The 15,561-nt window shown below is 35.0% G+C and overlaps 1 protein-coding gene across 1 annotated transcript; it reads left to right on the top strand.

Moving 5' to 3' along the window:
- The first annotated feature begins 14,332 nt into the window (after positions 1–14,332).
- On the top strand, positions 14,333–15,041 carry LOC140179853 (chloroplastic group IIB intron splicing facilitator CRS2-B, chloroplastic-like). Its single transcript, XM_072219604.1, has 3 exons — positions 14,333–14,407; positions 14,500–14,576; positions 14,906–15,041. Exons 1-3 carry the CDS (start codon positions 14,362–14,364, stop codon positions 15,020–15,022), a joined length of 240 nt encoding a protein of 79 aa, XP_072075705.1. The 5' UTR covers positions 14,333–14,361; the 3' UTR covers positions 15,023–15,041.
- The last annotated feature ends 520 nt before the right edge of the window (positions 15,042–15,561 follow it).

Raw genomic sequence — 15,561 nt, 5'->3', positions numbered from 1 at the left:
AAAATCTAATGGCTGCCACATCTAACCAGCCTACACCTAATGCCAACGCTGATAAAGTATGACATGTCATTTAGCCTGATTATTAGTATCTTTTCCTTGTATCTCTTTTTTATTATTATTATGTTGACACCTTCTTTTGTATTTTCGTTTAGCTTCAAAATTCTGAAATCCCTCAGAGTGAGTGGTCGAAAAAAAAAATACCAATCACTTCCATTCATACTCAGACCCCTAATGTGGTGAATGATTTGTTGGCTAAGTTAGGAAGTTTGAATGAAGCATATGCATGTAGTATGGATACACAGAAGGCCATAGTTGCATCTTGCTCTACCATTCAAACTCACCTTCCAACAGAGCAGCTCCACACTACATGCCCCACAACCAAGACTGGCGACAAATCCATCCTGCTTCCATTGGCCCAACAACTCAGTGTTGTTCTATCCAAACCTGTTTTGACACTTTCCACCGATCTGAACTTTAAGGCTCAGCTTTCTGATATTCTTCAGACCTTTTTAATCACACCACATCCTGTGACTATTGATCCTTTGTTGGCTCGCTTGCGAAAAGTTTATGAGGACTTTTACGTTAAATTTTGGACTCTCAAGCGGCTATCTCATCCTATCAACAATCAAATGAAACTCTTTCTAAGTTGAAACAAGACACCTCATCTTTTGAGACTGCCAAAACTACCCTGGCTGCCCATATTGCAAAAGCTAAAGATCAGGCTCATGAGTTATCTGCAGAGATTCGAGACTTAGAACAACAGCTGACTGTCAAGAGAGAAGTAAAAAATAGGCTGGATGCTGCTTTGATAAAGAATGAAGGTCAATTTGACAAAGCAAGCAGCATGCTTGACAATAGCAATGCATCCCTATAGTCACTTGAAGAGAAGATGCTTTCCTCACATGAAGCCGCAAAAGAAGCCAGAAACTTCCAAACCGGTCACCAAACTAAAATTACTCGCTTGAAGGAGATCTTTAAAGCTTAGTCTTGTATTTCTTTTGTGAACTTCTGTCATTTTAATATGTTCCTACAATCTTCACTTTTTGAACTTTGAGTTTTTTTTTATTTGTCTTTGTATGCACCTTATCTTTATCTTGTAGACTAGTTGACACTTGTTATCTTTGTGAAGTTATTATATTACTTCACACTAAACCAATTATTAATATCATAGTGACCTCTTTTATATTTCATTTGAGATGACCTCCATATCTGTTTATATTAGGTTGCACTGGTGTATGCCATCTCGTGTGCATCTGCCTCAATTGCTGTCAAAGTAAGTCAATTGTACATTTGTTGACATGCTTCTAGCTTTACACAGGTTTATTCACTAAACCTTTTATTTCTATATATTGGCATGTATTGTACTGCACTTAAGGAATGATAAGTTATATTCTGTATTGACTCCTATTTTAAATTAATGCCTTAGACACATATCTGCCTCATAATCTTTAATGCTTTACACTGTCATTGTAACTTGCAATTCATAGAAAATCATATGGATATGTTAGCTTTTACAAACTAAATTGAAAATATTAGTTAGCTCTTTATTTTATCCCTTGACACTTCAACTGGATATTTTTGTATCCTTAAACATGTGGAATGTTTATCTCATGAATACCTGACCTATATATTTTTAAATACTTGCCATTTATTGAAGGAATTCTTCTTCCTGATCCGACTTCAATAATCTTATAGGCATTTCCAAAATAAATCTTGTCAATCACATAAGGTCCTTCCCAAGTTGGAGACCACTTACCATAAGTTTTTGACTTTTTTTCCATAGTCAAAATTATTTTCCACACTAAATCTCCAACCGCAAATATCTTTGCTTTAACACGGCGATTGTATGATTTTGACATAATCTCTTTTTGTCGAATCACCCGCTCTAAAGCTATCAACCTTTCATCATCTAGTTCATTGAGCTCATCATACAAAGAATTCCAATAATCTACTACTGGTATCTCATCTTGTCTAGCCACCCTTATACTTTGAAAATTAATATCAATTGACAACACACATCATGACTGTATACTAACTTATACAGGGTGGTTCCAGTAGAACCTCTTGGAGAATTTTGGTAAGCCCAAAAAACTTGACTGAGAGTTTAGTGCCAATTTCTTGGCTGCCTTCCAATGTATTTTTTAATTAATGCAATCAAAATTTTATTCGCTGCCTCCACTTATCCATTGGCTTGGGCATAATACGGTGTAGAAAAAAGCATTTTTATATCCCTAGACTTGGCATATTCCATGACTTTTTTTCCAATAAACATGGTTCCTTGATTAGTGGTAATAGACTGAGGAATTCCAAACTTATGCACAATGTGCTCCTCAATGAAATCAATTATTTCACTGTGAGTTACTTCCCTTAAAGGGACAGCTTCTACCCATTTAGAAAAATAATCAACACCAACCAAAATGAACTTATGACCTTTAGAAGAAGGTGGGTGAATCTTTTCGATCAGATCTAAAGCCCAACCTCTAAACTGTCATGGCTTAATTATAACATGCAATTCTGATGCTAGAACATGTTGAAGGCTTACATATTTTTGGCATTTCTCACAGGACCTAGCATAATTTATACAATCTCTTTGTATAGTTGGCCAAATCTTCTCCTATTTATCACCCATTTCATTTTTTTCTGACTGATGGGCACCACAGATTCTCTCATGCACTTTGGCAAAAGCCAAATATGCTTCTTTTTCTCCTAAACATGTCAAAAAATTTCCATAAACCGATTTCTTAAACAAGACATTATTCATTAGAACATAACTTTGAGCCATGTATTTAAGTTTTCTATCGACACTAAGACTTGGATTTTCTAAATATTCCACAATTGGTACTCTTCAATCTTTTGGGTCTAGTTTTTCTAATAACAACACTTCTCTTTCTCTCAAAGGCATAAATATGTCCTTTATTTTTACCAATTTTTCTAGCGTTGAGGTCTTGATCTTATATTTTGAAGCAATTTGAGCTAATTCATTTGCTTCTTGATTTAACTCCCTTGGAACATGCCTTACAATGACATTGTCAAACTCGCTCAATAGCTTTGTAGCCACATTGAAATACTTTCTTAAATTTTTACTAACACACCTATACTCAAGTGATACTTGACGGACTACAAGTTGTGAATCTCCAAAAATTTCTACATTTTTTACTCTTCTTTCTAATAATAATTCCAGTCCCATTATTAATGCTTCATATTCTACCTTATTGTTGGAATATGAATAATTCAATTCAAAGAGGAATTTACTTAGCTCACCACTTGGAGAAATAATTAAAATACCTATACCAATACTACCCTTATGACATGAACCGTCAAAATATAATTTCCAAGGCACCAAACCAACAAAACCCAGTAAACTCTCATCAATATCAATAAAAGGATGGTCAACCAAAAAATCAGCTAGAACCTGACCCTTAACGGCTCTCGTAGGAGTAAAATGTAAAGAAAATTCCGTTAAGACCAACATCCATTTTCCTAGTCTACCATGCAATATTGGAGAAGACAACATATATTTAAAAATATCAAACTTAGAAATTACATAAACATTCCTAGGAATTAAATAGTACTTAAGTTTTAAATTACATAAAGCTAAACAAAGTTTCTCAATTGGAGAATAACGGTTCTCAACATCATTTAGCACACGACTTAGGTAATAAATTACTCTTTTGTTGCCGTCCTCATCTTCTTGAGCTAACATTCTGCCAATTGTTACTTCAGAAGTTGACACATAAAGTTTTAAAGGTGCTCCGTGCCTTGGAGGTGTTATAATAGGAGGATTAGTCAAGTCTTGATGTTGTCAAAAGCTTCCTGGTGCTCTACCTTCCACTGGAATTCTTCCTCTTTTTTCAACTTGATCAAAGGTGCAAAAACCTTAGTTTTTCCTGACAGATTGGAAATGAACCTTCTAAGGTAATTGACCTTCCCTATAAATGCTTGTAGTTATTTTTTGTTAGCTGGAGGAAGAGCCTCTAAGATAGCCTTTGCTTTGTTCTTGTCAATTTCAATCCCTTTTTTCTGCACCAAGAAATCAAGAAAATTTCCTGCACTCACACCAAAAGCACATTTTAAGGGATTCATTTTTAATTTATGCTTTCTCATTCTTTCAAATACTACTTTTTTTAAATTTTCTAGATGCTCTTTTTTAGCATTTGATTTGACAACCACATCGTCAACATAAATTTCCATAAAATTTCTAATAAAGTCATGAAAAATTTTATTCATTGCCCTTTGATAAGTTGCACCAGCATTTTTGAGCCCAAATGGCATTACAAGCCATTCAAAAGTTCCCAAAGCACCTGGACACCTAAATGCAGTTTTTGACACATCTTCTTTAGCGATATATATTTGATTATAACTTGAATATCCATCCATAAAACTTAAAATTTCATGACCAGTAGTAGAATCTATCAACATATCAGCTATAGGCATTGGATATTCATTTTTTGGTGTTGCAGAATTTAAATCTCTAAAATCAATGCAAACCCTTAATTTTTCATTCTTTTTCATGACAGGAACAACATTAGAAATCCAGTTGACATACCTTGTTGGTCTTATGAACTTAGCCTTAAGAAGTCTTTCAATCTCTTCTTTAATCTTCTGCACGACTTCAGGAGCAAATCTCCTTAGTGGCCGCTTGATAGGTTTGACATTGGCCTTCAGTGGCAATTGATGCTCTACTAATCCACAACTCAAACCTGGCATTTCTTCATAATTCCATGTAAAACATTCACAATATTCTTTTAATATCTCTACCATTTCTTTTTTGAAATCATCAGGCAACATCTTGCTCACATATGTTGGTCTAGGATGATCACCGTTATCAATATCTACCTCCTCCAAAGGATCCTACACTTCAATCTTTTTCACATTGTCATTATTATTTTTTTCAAAACCTAAAGGGCCATCATCATATATACAATCATAAGGTACACTGTCAATGCACCCTTCTCTGTCTGCCATATAGGCTGACAACCGAGCCAGTTGGCTCGTCAAACTCATCATCTAAGTCTGTCCTGAGGCTGTATCTGCCCCGACCTTAGGGACCAAAATAAAACTATTCATATCTATTTTGCACATCTCAATATTTTCAGGATTAAATGCCTTGGTGTCAACTGTCAGCGGCTTGACTCCAGGATTATACATCCTGAACTCCACATGCATCTCATCATAGTAACAGGTACTATTGTCAGCAAGAACTTCTTCTACTCCTCCATCTTCATTCTAGAAAATCAATTTTTGATGTAAAGTGGATAGAATAACACCCATTCCATGAATCCAATCACATCCTAAAAGCAAGTCAAAACTAGCTTTAGATGGAACAACAACAAACAGAGTCGGCCTATTGACAGAACCAACCTCAATTGATAGTAGAATCACACCTCTAACAGAAGAAGTCCTTCCATTAAAATATGTCACCCCAATGCTACTTTTGATCAAATCTTTTTCAGTCTTTCCAAAACTTCCCATCATTCTTTCAGGCATGAGATTGACAGCAGCTCCCCCGTCAACCAAAATCTTGTTGACTATCCTTCCATCAACACGAGCATTGATATGCAGTGGACGCAAATGTTTCTTGTCATTTTCAGTAGGTTTCTCAAACAACCCTCCACCACACATATTGTCATCTATCAATAAGCATTCGCTTCCAGGAAAGACATCATAACAATCGTCTTCTAATGATTCCACTTCTCGGACTTGACTATACTCCTTAGGCAGTACTGACACCACAGCTATAGATTGCTTAACACCAAATATCGCTTCTAAGCTGTCATCAAAACCAGTGTCAAAATTGTCAGTAATTAAATCTTCATCTTTTTCTCTCTTGTTTTCAACCATTACCTTCTTTCCAGTAACATTCTTCTTTATATTCTTATTGCATTTAGGGTGATTGAAAAAATTGCCTATTTCTACAGACTTAGCCATGATTGGCAAAGGAGGAAAATCTACACCGTGCCTCTTGTATGGATCTAAAGGAACATACTCAAGTATATTCTCTTTTTGCTCAAAGGTTGTAAAAAGAGAATACTTTGGAATAGTTTGACAATTTAGCCAAGGAGAATAATTAGGAACCTACTGCATGTTAGGATTATAACAAGAATAAATTGGCTTTGAGAGAATAGGTATATTTTTTGGAATATATACACTACCTCCATCTTGTGCATGATTCATGTTCCATAACTGAGACTCGTAGTACCTGGGCTTAAAAGGTCTAGGCCTCACCCACTTATTTTTTCCTCTTGAGATAGCGGTAGGTTGATTCTGCACATTTTTCACATTTTGGACCAATTTATTGTTTGAAATTTTGGTGGGAGGAACCCTTATCTTTTGAGGAAATTCATCGAGTTTTCCATCAATCATGACTACAGTCTTCATCTTCTGGTTGACGGGTTGTATCCCAGCACTGTTGACACACTTGTTCAAAGAAGTCTGACCACCCAACTTTTGTTTTTCCTTAGCTATCTTTCGTTTGAGCTCATTGGTTTCATTCTCTTTTTCAGCAATCTTCCTTTTCAACTGAGTCTTTTCTCTCTCTTCAACTTTGTACTTTTCAAACTCCTTTGCAGCTTCCTTGTCAAAAACAACACTGCACTTTGGACACATAGCGATAGTGTTGTCATATTCTTTAATTCTCAACAAAAAGTCTAACAAATCCTCACTAGGACAAGGATAAATTGGCTTTTTGTCTTGTTCAATAATTCTCAGGTCTTTATTTTTCATCTTGAGCACTAGTCACTGTAGCGTCAATTCCTACCATATTGACTGACAAATGGAATGGCTCAACATAATTTGAATCAGCAGCAAACTGTTCGGTGTCCACCTTCATAGCAGTTTTATCCTCAAACTTCAACCTTGCCTCCTCAATGGCTTTTTGTATCAAATCCCTGAAACGGACGCAATTATTAGTGGTGTATGAGAATACTTGATGAAACTTACAAAATTTTTTATTCTTTATTTCATCAGCTAAAGGCATCTTTTTTCCTTCCGGTAAAATAAGCTGCTTATCTTTTAATAAAACTTTAAATATTTGATCTGCCTTAGAAATATCAAAAGAATAGGTCTTATTTTCAATTTTGGAATATGAAAAAACTTTTTCTTTTCCTTTAACAGGCTTCAAAGATTTGCATACATAAGAAGGACCCCCACGTAATTCAGCATTATAAATTTCTTTCTCATCTGAATCACTGCTATCGGAAAAACAATCAACATATGCAACCTTTTTAGAACCCTTTTTAAAATTTTCTTTTTCTTTCTTAATTTGCTCTATTTGTCTTACTCTCTCAGCTAACTGGGAAAGTTCTAAAGTATGTTGATTGACAAGTTTCTTCCTAACTCCAAATTCTAACCCATTAGTAGCCATTTTGACAACTTTAGTTTCTGGAATCGGAGTAAAACACTTATTTTTCATGTTTCTAAACCGTGCCAAATAAGTGTCAATTGATTCTCCCTCTGCACGTTTGATAGAAAATAAATTTGTAAGGCTAACTTTCAATTCACCTCAGAAAAATTGATCATGAAAATTTTTTTCTAACTCAGTCCAAGAAGGAATAGAATTTGGTCTCAAGTTGGAGAATCATGTAAATGCATTTTTTGTTAAAGACGAAGGAAAATATCTCATCTTGAGATATTCATTAGAAGCTGCTTCTCCAATTTCAACAGTATATCGAGAAATATGCTCTACTGTAGACTCATTTTCTACTCCAGAAAATTTTGTAAGTGATTTTGAAATTTTCTAACCTCTTGGAAGCTCTGCTTGTTGGACACATTCAGGAAAAATAGACACAAAATATGGCCTATTTAAACAACCAACATTAAATCTCAAACAGTTTAAAATTTGTTCGACATTTCTAGCTAGATTATAATGCCCCCCTAAGTTGTTTTGCCTAAGTCTTTCAAACATATCATCAGCATTTTGACCATGTCTAGGCATATGAATGTCATAATTAGGAATTGCTCCACTATTTTGGTTGACATTATCAAGTCCTAAACCATGGTTATCATTTTCTTCTAAATTTACCATCGTAGCATTCTATTAACTTGCCTGTTTAATTGTTCAATTCTAGTGTTTGTGTTTTCTAAAAGAGGATTCAAAACCGTCACCATTTGATGAGTTAACATGTTTACTAGATTATGGTGGCTTTCATCCATCTGTTGCCTAATATTTGCTAAAGATCCAACGATTTGACTAGGTTGATTAACAGGCATTGCTCTTGACATGTCAGGAAACACAGGCCTGGAATTTTCTACCCTAGTAACAATTGGTGTAGTAGAATTAGATGCGCTGTTATTTCCTGTGTTAATAGCATGTGAAAAATTTTGCTGTGATATATGTGAACCTGACACCCCAGAAATAGGTACATTTGACATGCCATATGCATTCTGGTAAAGAGGATTTAGAAAAGTTGGGTAGAGAGGCACAGGTAATCCTTGTGTCACCATCGGGGGGGGAGGGGGGACATACCCCGATGGCAAGTCATAAGGCGGCCACCCCACGGTATTTATGTGAGTTGCATTTAACTCTGGATGGGCATGGCCAATGCCATCATGCCTCACTGACAGCAAGGTAGGCTCCGCATTTGAACTCATGGGAGAATTCCCGGACTCATTTCCTCTAGTCTCATCGTTGGAAGTAGAAGAAGATGTTGCAGATGTATTTGACATGTCAACTGACGCTGATTTCTTGGTCTCTGGAAACACAACCTTCCCACTACGTAACCACATACAAATTCAAAACTCCTGATTTTTTCTTTTGACAAACTATAATCTATTGACAAGGTCTCACCAGGCGTGCCAATTTGTTTTACTCAAATTTTTGTTAATGTTTAAAAGAAAATGTGGGTATCTCAATGTCGCAATTGTGTTGTCAATAAGAATTAAAAATGATTGAAAGTAACAAATAAACAAATAAATGCAAGGTGCCGGTGGTAAAGTAAATTGCAGAAATTAAAACAAACGAGAAATTAAAGAGAAGATGAAGAAAAAAACATAAATGTATAAAGAAGAACAAGTAAAAGTAGAGAAATTTTATTAATAAAAACGGGAAAGAAACAAATTACAAGTGTTTGAGTTTAGAGGAATTACTTAAGATTCCCAATTTTACTCTGTGATGCCAAGAGACCGAAAGCGTTTTGGATTTCTAAGTGTTTTCCAAAAGAACTGAATTGAACCATAATGTATACCTAAAGCTCTATTTATAGACTAACCTAATATCAGCTGACAGTTACCTTTTGTACAGTACTTACGAAAAATTTGAATTACACCCGTTATTATTCTCGCACTTCTTACTTGAGGTCAATTTCAAAAATCAAATAAATAAACTAACTATTAAATGACCTAATTTAATTAAAATAAATATAAATATTACATATAAAGCCATCACTATGTAATTAATTATTTTTTTATAATTTTCTTATAAAAATTATATTTAGTCAAACACATATTAAATCCAACTATCTAATGTGGAAGTTTCATGTTAAAAGTCCTGCCTCGTGATTATATCACTCTACATGATTTAATGATACTTTCCAATTCTTAGTCATGATTATTGCTTCTGTACAATCTGATTTACACTCAACTTTTCTGAATTTCATTTCTCAAGTCAGCATCAATCCCTCATGAAAAGCTTTAATTTTTAAACCACGCACGCCAGAAACCTTTTCACAACATCTTTTGATCTAGTTTCCAATGTCATCCCTTAAAACACAATCAAATTCCGCTTTGTTGTCACAACAAATTTGTATTTTTCATTTTTTTATTATTTTCTTTTAACATTAAAAAATGTGCATATAAAATAAGTAGTGGGCATAACATTATATGATTAATGTATAGAAATAAACATTCTTTGTGAAAATCCTGCATCGTTAAGTTAATCCTATATATAATAAGTAGGTATTTTATGGTATATGAGCAACTATTGTGAGATTAAGTTTACAATTTATTTTGGTTTGGGATTTAAATTAAGTTTGACAAAATTAGCCTTAATCCTTTATAAGATGGGCATGGACATAATCCAGCAGAAAACAATTTATAGTTATATATATTATTGTTATTATTTAAACTAGGGATAAATATGATTTTAGTCCCCAACGTAGAGGCTAAAAATTTATTTCGTCTCCGACCTTTTTTTCGCTCCAAAATGGTCTACAAGGTTTCAGTTTGTTTTAAAATCATCCTTCGGACGAAAATACCCTTCTCCTTTCACCCCAAAATCAACCACCACCACCACCAGAACAGAACCTATGCCCAATCAGAACCACCATCACCACCACTAGTATCATCATGGTCATCATCATCATCATTAGAATTTTTTTCAAAACCAACCAAAATCAACCAGAAATTTCCCAAAGAATCTAGAAATTTCACAAAAAAATCCAAAAAAATCACCACCATTATCATCAGAAAAATCAAGCAACATGAACTTTAAACAATAATCAATAAATTCAGCAACAATAATATTCCAAATTCAAATTTCAGCAACAACAATAATATTCTACAACAAGTTTCCCAAAGAATCCAGAAATTTCAGAAAAAAATCCAGAAGAAGAAGACGACATGGTGGTGGTGCGGTGGTGCAGGGCGGCAGGACGACGGGGCGGCGAAGAAGAAGAAAAAATGGTGGTGGTGCGGTGGTGCAGGGCGACAGAGCGGCGGGGCGGCGAGAAAGAGGAAGAAGGAGAAGAAGAAGAGGAAGAAGAAAAAGAAACGGGCAGTGGCAGGATCGGCGGTGCGGCAGGACGAGTGCGGTGGTGCTCTCTCCCTTTCCCCTTCTTCCCTTCCCCTCCCCCCTTCTCGCCCCCACCATGGGCAGTGGCGGATCGGCGGTGCGACAGGACGGGTGCGGCGGCGGTGCAGTGGTGCTCTCTCCCTTCCCCCTTCTTCCCTCCCCCCCCCTCTCGCCCCACCCTCCCCCTTTTTTTTCCTCCCTCAATTCTTTCTATCCCTTTCTTTTCTTTTTTTTTTATTTATTTTATATTTATTTTGTATTTATTTTATTTTATTATTTTTTAATGAAGGGTAATTTGGTAATAAAAAAATAAAATTGGTAAAAAGGACGATTTTAAAACAAACTGAAATCTTGGGGATCATTTTATAGCGAAAAAAAGACCGAAAACGAAATAAATTTTCAACCTATACGTTGGGGACCAAAATCATACTTATCCCTTTAAACTACTATTTTTGTTCTATTTTTCTTTTCAAAAAAAAAAAATTGTTTCAAGATACGTTGCTTTTTATATTTTGAGACTAAATAACGTCGCTTGTTTGGATTTTTTTTAAGGAAAAATGTATAATTTTCATTTAAAAAATACTTTTATATAAGTACAAGGTGTTTGACTATTATTTTAAAAAAGTACTTCATTAAAAACAATAAAATATCTTTTATTTCAAACAAGCAATATGTTATTCTTTTAAAATAAAATTTTAAAAACATTTTGTTCATTGTTTAAAAGAAATGTTTCGTGTTTATCTTTGAACAATGTTATTGGACCAACAAATATTATTATCATTTTTTATCAATACTTAACCAGTAATAATATGTACTCTATTTACAGGATTTTACACAGAAAAAATATATAATTTGCACCTATATTTATTAGAATTTACACATATGAATTAATATAGTTTGTATTCATATTTTTTAGAATTTGCATACATAAATTAATAAATTTTAGAGAAAATGACAAATAGGTCCCTGACTTTTTGCCCTGCGGATATTTTCGTCCTTGACCATTAAAAAATACTTTTAAGTCCCCGACTTTCACAAAACTTAGACGGATCAGTCTCTCCGTCTAAGACCCAACAGAAAAGTCTAACGTGGCTCCCGTAATGCTTGTCACGTGTACGCGTCGCCTGTAGGGCTGGCAATATATACCCTACCCGCGGGTACCCAACTCGGACCAACCCGTTCGGGTAGGGTAGGGTACGGGTGGGTATACCCTATCCGCACCCTTAATATATTATATAATATATATGTAAAAGTTATGTATGTAGTGAAGAAAGTGAGTCTTGTCCTCACAATCTTCTTATAAAAACTTGAAATAATCACTAAACTAGTTAATGATCATATTATTTGTAATTTTATGTTGAATTTTTTTAAGATTTATTGTTTTTAATTTTAATTTGAACTTAGTTTTTTATTTTCTATTTTATTAATATGTGTGACATTCGGAATGGTTGAATTTTATATTTATTTGAAAATTTTTTTGTTTCTACGGGTAGGGTCGGGTAGGGTAGGGTTAGGGTTGAGAGATTTTTAACCCGCGGGTAGGGTTAGGGTAGCGTCTAAACCCTACCCTACCCTACCCATTGCCAGCCCTAGTCGCTTGGTAGACTTCCCTCTCACGCGTACGCGTGGGTCACGCGTACGCGTCGCCATGAATTCAACAAATTCTCATTTCTTCATGAATTCTCCACTTTGCAAGCTTTTTTTTTTCCATTTCTTTCAAGCCATTCTTGCTTTCAAAACTTTAAATCACTCAAACAAACATATCAAGGCATCGAATGGGAGAAACGTAAATTAAATTTAGCCATAACCATTACAACTCTTGAAAAGACCTCTTGATATGTGTATCCATGCATTGAATATATGTTGATTGGTGGAAAAAGAGAAAGCCTTAGAAAGCAAGATTAGAAGAGAATTGAGAGAATCGACCCTCAAACACTAGAGAGATTAGAGTGCAAACACTTTCGGTGAGGGTTCGATACTCAATCCCTTATTCCTTGCTTTCACGAGCTTTCTTTTTGCAAGTATATTTATACTTCATTTTGAGATTTGAATTAGTGGAATTCATAAATCATCATACTATCTTAGCCCTACTTGTTCATATATGTTCTTGGAGATTGATTCATTTTAACCAAGTAGGTAGACGCATTTTATATATTAGTTGATGAACCACAAGAGTTTAGCATGAGCACATCTTAATGTTTAAATGTGGGAAAGTTGATGAACCACAATTTTATGGTTTATATTGTATTGAATTTGGTGGATTTTATCAACTTTTTCACATTTATTTACTAAAAATAGCATGATTTTGTGAATTCCTCCTAAGTGTGCTTAATGATTGAAAATATGTTTTCTAAGCTATTAAATTGCTAAATTTAATTTACTTTTCTCCCATTCGATGCCTTGATATGTTTGTTTGAGTGATTTAAAGTTTTGAAGGCAAGAATGGCTTGAAAGAAATAGAAAAAAATATGCAAAGTGGAGAATTCATGAATAAATGAGGGTTTCTTGAATTCATGGCGACGCGTACGTGTGACCCACGCGTACACGTGAGAGAAAAGTCTGCCAGGTGACGCGTACGCGTGACCACGCGTACACGTGACAAGCATTACGGGAGCCACGTCAGACTTCTCCGTTGGGCCTGACGGAGGCATTTGGACGGAGGGACTGATTCGTCCAAGTTTTGTGAAGGTCAGGGACTTAAAAATATTTTTCGATGGTCAGGGATAAAAATGTCTGCGGAGCAAAAGATCAGGGACTTATTTGTCCTTTTCTCTAAATTTTATTTGTTAAAGATAGTTTAATATTTGTACTGATTAAATAATAATAAAAATTACTGGCCAAGAGTTTCTCTTTACCTCTTGTTATGATTCCTTTATGACATAAATCTAGCAATGCAAGATTACTTCTAAAACATATTTAATAGATGATTTTAGAAGTAATTATAATCAAGGTTCTGAAAAATCGGTTCGGACTGGCCGGTCAAACCAGTTGAACCGGAAACCGCACATAAAGGCGACTTGGGCAAATAGCAAAATCGGGGATCTCGAAAATCGAAATTAAACCGGTGAACCGACTGATAACCGGTCGGTCGAACCGAACTGTGATCCGGCCGGTTTTTTAGCTGGGTAGCCAAATGTTGCCGTTTCAGCCTCTGCTTAGCCCTAAATCCCTAATTCGATCCTAAATTCCCAATCTCGTCGAGCTTCCAGCTTCCAGAAAGTGAGAACGCCTCTCTCAGACTCTCACACGACAGGGGTTCTGTGACTCATCGAGCTCGTCGTCCGGTCGTCCCTCACCTCCGTCCAGCCACCGCCTCGTGTCGCCGCCGTCGTTCCTTCGAAGGTGCTCCACCACTGCTTGGTCACTCAGTGTCTCTGTCTCCCTGTTGCATGCTCTATTGAAGGCGTCTTCGTGCTTCCAGGTAATTTTTTTTAGATATGATTGTTTGATTGAATAACTATTGCATGTCCCTGTCTCCCTGATGAGTATGATTGAATAGTTGTTTGATTTTATGAAGCTCTGTGAACTGAAGTCACTGAAATGTGAACTGATGAACTATGATATACTTATATAGTGATACTGATCTGTGAAATCATGCATAGCAAGTATTAGATTGTTACAGGTTGAAAAATGTAATGGGCCATTTGGACGGTTCCCACGGGTTTCCTCGGCTTTCCATAGGTTAGTTCCTTCCTATATATCTGCTTTCAGTTGATGACTTGCTATGGTGTCTAGTTTATCCATTAGTGGTATGTTTAAAATTGTGTTTATAGGAATTGGAAATCCTCCTAGAAGTATGGATGTGAAAGCTTTTCTTCTGCAGAAGTTCAGTTCAGCGGAGCGAAAACAGGTTATACTTCCTGGCTTTCAACCTAGCATGATTTGGTTTAGTTCTTTTATTGTTGCATTACACTTTTCTTCTTATATTTGTACATAATTTGCACATTACACTCATGTTATGATAGTTAATATATTCTATCAGTTTAAAAACAGTTCAGAACTTATTTGGCTAATAGACTATAAATGGATCCTAACAAATTTGAACAGATCTAACCTACAAGATGCCGTTCGAGGAGTAAAATCCTCGAAGTTATGTGATTATTGTATTATTTGTCGCAACTTATTTTCCTTTTTTTTCCCTTGTTTGAATTTTGATGAAAATATATATGTTTTTGACAGATTGATAGTTCATTGGAGCAAGGAGTTGAAACAGTGAGGACCCTAGTGTTAAATGGGTTTAATAACCATGTCTATAGATTCAACTTAGGGCAAAAATACAAGTACCATAAGGTTTAACTTTTCATAAATTATATAAATGAACAAAGACAATAAATTATAATAGCTCTGATCTTTAATTTATTGATAATGTGTTATATTTTGTTAGATGAGATTGATGCTGATTTAGATCAAGGTGGTGGTGGTGGTAGTAGTAGTAGTAGTACATTTTATGCTGCACCACTTGCTTTTTCTGGTCCAAGTAGTGGAAATGAAGGTGATGATATCAACGACGCAAATCTGCAGCAAGTTATGGTGGATTTTGATGATTGATGACAAATTTGGATCATTTTGATGTTGCCATTTTATGTTTGATTGGTTGTTTTGTTATTTGACTTTTGAATTTGTATTTGAATGAGATTATAACATTTTAGTAGTTTATGTAGTACTTTTAATTTGAATGATATTTTAAAGTTTACATTAGACTATAATTATATTTTAATGTGTTTATTTATATTTTATTTATTATTTTATTATAAAACAGTTTTTTTCGGTTCAACTACAATCGAATCGGTTGAACCTATAAATCAATAAACCAATAACTAGAGCAGTTCAATGAC

Source organism: Arachis hypogaea, chromosome 16 (assembly GCF_003086295.3).
Source record: "Arachis hypogaea cultivar Tifrunner chromosome 16, arahy.Tifrunner.gnm2.J5K5, whole genome shotgun sequence".
NCBI lineage: Eukaryota > Viridiplantae > Streptophyta > Magnoliopsida > Fabales > Fabaceae > Arachis > Arachis hypogaea.
Note: the sequence above shows the minus strand (reverse complement) of the source record. Positions and strands in the feature narration are given on the sequence as shown.

Coding starts and splice junctions, on each gene's coding strand:
- LOC140179853 (XM_072219604.1), top strand. CDS start 14,362: ATGGGCCATTTGGACGGTTCCCACGGGTTTCCTCGGCTTTCCATAG. Junction 14,408..14,499: donor GTTTCCTCGGCTTTCCATAG/GTTAGTTCCTTC, acceptor TTGTGTTTATAG/GAATTGGAAATCCTCCTAGA. Junction 14,577..14,905: donor GTTCAGCGGAGCGAAAACAG/GTTATACTTCCT, acceptor TGTTTTTGACAG/ATTGATAGTTCATTGGAGCA.